Raw genomic sequence first — 6882 nt, forward strand, 5'->3', positions numbered from 1 at the left:
CCCTGAGTCCAGGAACCTGCAGCCCCTGGTGCTGAGCTGCTCCCTGGGGGTGCTGCCCACCCGCACCCCTTTCCCTTCTGAATTTTTTAAAAAAAAGCACTAATTACACAAGTTAGAGAACAAATTCTTTCCAACGTCTGCCACAACCATCAACCAGAGGCGGGGATAAGTTAAACACAACCAGGGGAGGGTTTTAAACAGCTCAGGGGCACTTCGGGAAGGCCTCGGGGGGGCATTGCACGGAGCGTGGAGCTTATTGAGGGAACCAGAGCGAGCCCCGGGCACATCCTTAAACCAGGGCTAAAAAGAGCCATTGCTGAACGGGTTTAGGCTCTGCAGAGAGCAGATTTCACCACCTAGGAGGGTAACACAGCTCCGGGAACGGCCTCGCTGGCTCAGGAGCCGGGGTTGTCACTGTGGGGGCAGGCTGGCTTCCAGGGCTGCCACGATGTGAGCGGCCGAGGGGCGTTTCTGCGGCTCCTCGCTGGTGCAGATGGAGAAGAGCTCGATCATGCGCTGGTAGGAGGGGTCCAGCTCCTCCATGTTCAGGGCCGGCCGCGTCCCCAGCGCCGCGTAGTACGCCTCCTCGTCGAAGTCGTCTTCGTCAAAGGACTCGTCTGGAAAAAGAGGGGGGGCACCTCAGGGCTCGTGCTGCGAGCTGAACCCACCTCCCTTGGGCTCCGGCAGCCCTCAGAGCCCGGTTTTCTCCTTGTTCTTTAAGGGGTGTTGATTTTAAAGCTGTGCTCGTCTTATTTCTCCCAGCAGGGCAAACCTGAGCCGCAGAGCTTGGCTGGAGGAAAGGCTGCAGCCAGGAGACCCCAGAAATGTGAGCAAAATGCCCCGGGGCTGCAGGCAGCTAAAATCCAAGGCAGGCAGTGGCTGCAGCAAGCAGAGCTGCCCCTGCCCAGCCTGCACCACTTCAGCTCTGCCCCATCAGCTGCCTCCAAATGTTTTTGCTGTGCCCAGGCACAGCTCTGAGGCTCGGGGACATCTTTTAAACCCAGCCCCAGGGCAGGGAGCCACACTGATGGGAATTTGAGGAGCAGCTGAGCTTCAAGGAGCTCTCTCCATCTGTGCTGAAGCTCTTACAAAGCTCTGGTTTGTGGTGATTAATTGCTGTCATCAATCAGCCTCTCGTTTAGAGTTACGAAGCCAAACAGCTGAGAACAGCCCAGGGATGAGCTCCAGGATGGTGCTGAGCACGCCTGGGAAGCGAGGCAGCTTCGGAGCAGGCTGTTCAGAGCAAAACAAGGGCAGGCAGGGCGCTCGTTTTCCTTTTTTCCCCTCAAAAATCACCCAAGAACAGCTCGGATGGATTCGGGCTGTCTGGTTTTGTGGGATTTTTGGGGTGGTGCAGACAAAAACGTTCGTGAGCCTTTTCTACGTCCTCCAGGGGAGACCCAGCATGCCCAGCACCTTGGCGGTGCTGAGGCGGACCGGAAAAACCCAATCCTATTTAGGGAGAAACTTCCAGAAAGGCTTTTTTTTCCCCCCCCCGGCAAACGCAGCAGCGAGGCACGGCCACCAACCTTCGTCGTCGGTGCCAGTGCCCAGGTTGAGGTGAGGCACGGCCAAGGTCATCATCTCCCAGAGGGTCAGCCCGAAGGCGAAGATGTCGGCTTTGTGGGTGATCACTCCCTCGTCCTGCAGAGCCTCTTTGGGTTTCCAGGGCTCGGTGCCGATGTAGGAGCCCTGGGGGTCGCTCACTGCAAGGAAACCGAGGCGGTTGGGGGTGAAGGACAAAGCCACCGGGCTCCCTCCGCCTCCACCCCCTTCGTTTGCTTCAAATTCTGATCAAATTCCCATCAAATTCTGATCAATTCGACGCCTCCGGCACCCTGAGTGGCCTTGGGAGAGGGGAAACGCTCCCCCCTCTCGGCCTGAAATCAGCCCCGCTGCCTCTCTGTGCCCCCTCGCGTCCTCTGCAGGTGTGTGCTGAGTCCTCAGGACCAAAAAGAAGGCAAAATTGGGGAAAAAAAAAAACAAAAACTTGGGGGCTGGGTGGAGAGAACCCTGAAATCGGCCCCAAACCAGCACTTCTGCTACGATCCTTTCTGGGAGGCTGTGCCCGGGCTCTGCCTCCAGCTCCATCGCTCCTTGCAAAAGGGAACAGCTCCTAAAAATCAAAGGGAACAGCTCCTAAAAACCCAAAGGGACCGGCTCCTAAAACCCCAACGGGAACGGCTCCTAAAACCCCAAAGGGAACGGCTCCTAAAACCCCAAAGGGAACGGCTCCTAAAACCCCAAAGGGAACGGCTCCTAAAACCCCAAAGGGAACGGCTCCTAAAACCCCAAAGGGAACGGCTCCTAAAACCCCAAAGGGAACGGCTCCTAAAAACCCAGAGGGAACGGCTCCTAAAAACCCAGAGGGACCGGCTCCTAAAAACCCTAAGGGACCGGCTCCTAAAAACACAGAGCAGCTCCTAAAAACATAAAGGGACCGGCTCCTAAAAACACATCAGAGCAGCTCCTAAAACCCAAAGGGAACAGCTCCTAAAAACAAAAGGGAACGGGAACGGCTCCTAAAACCCAACGGGACCGGCTCCTAAAACCCCCCTACCCGTCATGTTCTCGTCCAGGGGCAGGGAGACCCCCACGTCGCAGATCTTCACGGCCTCGAAGTCTCCTTTCACCACCACGTTGGAGGATTTGATGTCCCCGTGGAGCAGCTTCTTGTCGTTGTGAAGATACTGGGAGGGGACGGGGGGGGCAGAGAGAAGCAGTCAAAGCCCCCCCGTGGGTACCCGTAACCATGCGGGGACCCGAGGAGCCATCGGGTGTAGAGAGCCAAGCACCAAATCCTTCGTGTTTCACGTTAAAAATTTGGGGATGGGTTAAAACCCGCTTGCAGGGCGCGGGGCGGGCTGCTCCGCTCTGCTTTTGGGGTTTTTTAGTGCAAAATTGGGGTAATTTCTTTGGGATATACCCTTGGAAGCACCCATCAGCTTATTTCAGGAGCTCAGAGCTGTGTCTGCAGCACCAAAATCCCCGCCCCAACTTTCCTCCCAGCACCCGAAAAGCCCCGGGGAGCTTTGGGAGCAGCTCTCGGAGCCGTGCTGTGGTTCAAACCCAGCCCCGATGCTCAAAACCCTAAAAAAATCACCTTTCCCCCAAACTCACAGCCCTCAGAATCGCCTTTTTCCAGCAGCTCAGCCCGGGAGAGGCGCGGAAACGGCACCAAGCTCCCTGCTGCGAGCGTCTCCCAACCCCGACCCACCTCGTAGGAAAACTCACAGCATCTCCTCACCCCCTACAGGATTGGGGTTTTGTTCCCCCCGGCCCCACAACGCACCTTCAGCCCCCTCGCCATGCTCAGGGCCACCTTGAAGATGGTGGCGGCGGGGAAGGGGCCGAGGCGGGCGGCGTTCCTCTCCTCGATCAGGTCGCTGAGGGATTTTTCCCCCCCGTACTCCATGGCCAGGCACATGCTCCCGTCGTTGGCCTCGGTGAAAGCGCGATAACCTTAAAAAAATAATAATAAAAATCACATTTTTTAGACAAAAGGAGCCGGAACCGGCGTTTTTTGGGGGCTGGGGGCTGGCACGGATTCACCCCCAGGCGTCCCGGTGGTTTTGTGGGGTGGTTCCTGGAGAGGTGACACCCCCAGGGGTGTCCGTGGGGGACCTGCGTGGCACCGAGCTTGGGGACGAGCCCCAGATTTGGGGCACGGAGCTCCCCCAAAAAGCCCCCAGCTCGGCTTTGCGCCCCCTAAAAGGGCACGGGGGGGGGGGTTCCCCGATCCTCAAGGGACAGAGAACCAGGAAAAAAGGGGAATTTGTTGTTTTTTTTTATTTATTTGTGGGGCTGACACCTGCAGCTGAGGAGCCGGGGCGGGAAGAGGGGACACAGGGACAAGGTGGCGTTTGCAGGAATCTCACCCTGGGAAAATTTCAATGTTTTTTTTAAAGAAAAAAGGAAAAAAAGAAAAAATAAGTGGTTTTTTTTTTTTTTTAAAAAAAAAAAAAAAAAAAGCTGGAAAGGTCAAGATTTTGTGTGTTTGCAAATTCCTGCCAGAAGCCAGGCGGCGTTTTGGGGTGGCGCAGAGGAACGCCAAACGGAGCGGAGAGATAAGAGGGGAGATAAGAGATAAGAGGGGGAGATAAGAGCCTGGAGTGGCTCCTCCAAACACTCCTGGCCCTGAAACACCTCCACGGAGCCTCGATGGGCACATTGGGGGGGGCACAACCTGATCCCACACCCTTCCTGACCCCACATCCCTAATTCCACGCCTCGAGGGCATCGCCACGCTGCTGCTCCTCCCCGCAGCACCCCCGGGCAGCAGAAACCCAAATTTACCCAAATCGGGGGTTATTTAGCGCTCCGAATTTAATAGGGGGGGGCTCACCCACGATGTTTGGGTGCTGGAGGCCTTTTAGGATCTTGGCCTCGTCGCTCAGCCGCTGCTGGTAGAGGCTCTGCTGCGTCCTGCTGCATTTGGGGTTGATTTTCTTCACGGCCCAAGGGGAGCGGGATAAACCCCGGGGGGACCTAAATGGGGAAAAAAACCGTGAGTTTGGGGCAGAAATGTGAGTTTGGGTCCCGATTTAGATTTGTGGGATTGGAATAAAAAGGGCTCTGGGAGCCCAAAGGGTTTGGGGTTTGGTGTCCCTGTACCTCTTCATCAGGTAGACGTTGACCCCGGTGCCGTAGCCGAGCTTCTGCATGAAGGGGGAGGCCGGGATGGTGACGGACACCGCGCCCGGCTCTGGGAAAAGATAAAAAAAAACCATAAAAATCACACAAAAAAAGTCACACACAAAAATCACCCAGAAAAAAAATCACCCAGAAAAAAAAAAAAATCACCCAGAAAAAAAAAAATCACCCAGAAAACCAAACAAAACACAAAAACCACAAAAAAACACAAACAAAACGCAAAAAACACACACACACAAAAAAAACACAAAAAACACAAAAAGAAACAAAACACAAAAAACACGAAAAAAGAAACAAAACGCAAAAACCACAAAAAAAAACAAACAAAACGCAAAAAACACAAAAAGAAACAAAACACACAAAAAAATAAACAACACACAAAAAACACACGCAAAAAGGAACAAAACACAAAAAACACAAAAAAACAACAAAATCACAAAACAACAAAATCACAAATAAAAAATCACAAAAAAAAACAAAAGACAAAAAAAAGACAAAGACAAAAAAAAAGACAAAAAAAAAGACAAAACACACACGTATAAAAAAAGAAAAATCACCAAAAAATCACCAAAAAATCACACACAACAAAAAAAAAAAGTTTGCTGGTGAGCAGGCACCGAGGAGGGGACAGCAGGTGGCAGCACCTCTACTCGGTGCTTACACCTGGGTGTAACTCAGCAACCAGCCTGGGAATACTCAGTGCTTACACCTAGGTGTAACTCACCAACCAGCCCAGGTGTACTCAGTGCTTACACCTGGGTGTAACTCAGCAACCAGAGCAGACATCCTCAGTGCTTACACCTACGTGTAACTCACCATCACGCAGGAATACTCAGTGCTTACACCTGGGTGTAACTCACCAGGCTTCTCCTTCTGCTCCATGTTTTGGGATTTGAGGACTTCCATGGCTGCAAGCTGAGCCCTACAACGGGGAGTAGAGGGTTTACTACACGGCCACCAGCAGCCCCCCAGGGAGAGCACCGAGGAGCTCCCCCCCCCTCGGGGGCTGGGCTCAGCCTCTACACAGCCCTGCTACTACTCCAAGGGCCCTCTACTACCACTTGGAGCCCTACTACTCCTCAGGTCCCTAACTACTACTATTCTGCAGGCCCCCTACTACTCTGGGGCTCCCTACTACTACTACTACTCTGCAAGCCTCCTCCTCCTACTCCACAGCCCCCTGCTACGTGGGCCCTTACTACTACACACCCCCTTACTACTCCGTAGCCCCCCTATACTACTACTACTTGGGCCCCCTATTACTACACAACCTGCTACTACTCTGCAGCCCCCCTACTACTACTCCTTGGGCTTGCTACTACTCCACACCCCCCTACTGCTACTACTCAGTCCCCCTACTACTCCACACCCCCTTACTCCAACTCCTCGGCCCCCCTACTACTCCACACCCCACTACTACTCCACATCCCCCCTACTACTACTCCTCAGCCCCCCTACTACTACACACCCTTCTACTACTCCACGGCCGCCCACTATTACTCAGACCCCTGCTACTACTACTCCACAGCCCCCCACTATTACTCGGGCCCCTACTACTACTACTCCACAGCCCCCTATTACTACTCCTTGGGCCTGCTACTACTCCACACCCCCCTACTGCTACTACTCAGCCCCCTACTACTCCACACCCCCCTACTACTCCACAGTCCCTTACTACAACTCCTCGGGCCCCCCCCCCTCCTCCTCCTACTCTGTAGCACCCCACTACTCCTCGAGCCCCTACTACACACCCAGTTACCCCTCCCCAGCCCCCTTACTACTACTAGCACTACTACTCAGTCCCCTACTACTACTACAACTCCTCCCCAGCCCCCTTACTACAACTCCTCGGGCCCCTACTCCTCCTCCTCCTCCTCCCCACCCCCCGCTGCTACTACTCAGCCCTCCCCTTACTCCTACCTCTACTCCTCGTAGTAGCCCCCCCCCAGCCGCTGCCGTTGCCGTTTGAATGCTGCGCGCGCGGGAGCCCCGCCCCCTCCTCACTGCCACGCCCCCTACGGCGGCCGCGGGCGGCCAAAAAGCCGCGGAAGGCGGAGCGGGGGTGGGCGGGGCTTGGGGGGTGGGCGGGGTTTAGGCGGGGTGGGCGTGGTCTGAGAGGGGTGGGCGGTGCTTGGGCGGGATGGGCGGGGCCTGGGGGGGCTCTGGGGGTCCCTGGGGCCTGGGGGGGGCTCTGGGGGTCTCCAGGGGCCCCAAATCCCTGGGGGGGGC

At 55.3% G+C, this 6882-nt stretch overlaps 1 protein-coding gene across 1 annotated transcript; it reads right to left on the minus strand.

Moving 5' to 3' along the window:
* Positions 1 to 124: 124 nt before the first annotated feature.
* PBK (PDZ binding kinase) lies at positions 125 to 5571 on the minus strand. Its single transcript, XM_082757901.1, has 7 exons — positions 5514 to 5571; positions 4615 to 4705; positions 4346 to 4488; positions 3293 to 3462; positions 2561 to 2690; positions 1530 to 1706; positions 125 to 617 (listed from the first exon to the last, which is right to left on the minus strand). Exons 1-7 carry the CDS (start codon positions 5557 to 5559, stop codon positions 412 to 414), a joined length of 963 nt encoding a protein of 320 aa, XP_082614027.1. The 5' UTR covers positions 5560 to 5571; the 3' UTR covers positions 125 to 411.
* Between the last annotated feature and the right edge of the window lie 1311 nt (positions 5572 to 6882).

This window comes from Aythya marila, assembly GCF_965140915.1.
Source record: "Aythya marila genome assembly, chromosome: 3".
In the NCBI taxonomy this organism is placed as follows: Eukaryota; Metazoa; Chordata; class Aves; order Anseriformes; family Anatidae; genus Aythya; species Aythya marila.

What these genes read in the sequence shown, in the direction of transcription:
- PBK (XM_082757901.1), bottom strand. Translation starts at nt 5,559, where the DNA reads ATGGAAGTCCTCAAATCCCAAAACATGGAGCAGAAGGAGAAGCCTG. An exon ending in AACGTCTACCTGATGAAGAG is followed by an intron (nt 4,489 to 4,614) that starts GTACAGGGACAC and finishes TTCCCCATTTAG; the next exon opens with GTCCCCCCGGGGTTTATCCC. An exon ending in CCAGCACCCAAACATCGTGG is followed by an intron (nt 3,463 to 4,345) that starts GTGAGCCCCCCC and finishes TATTTTTTTAAG; the next exon opens with GTTATCGCGCTTTCACCGAG.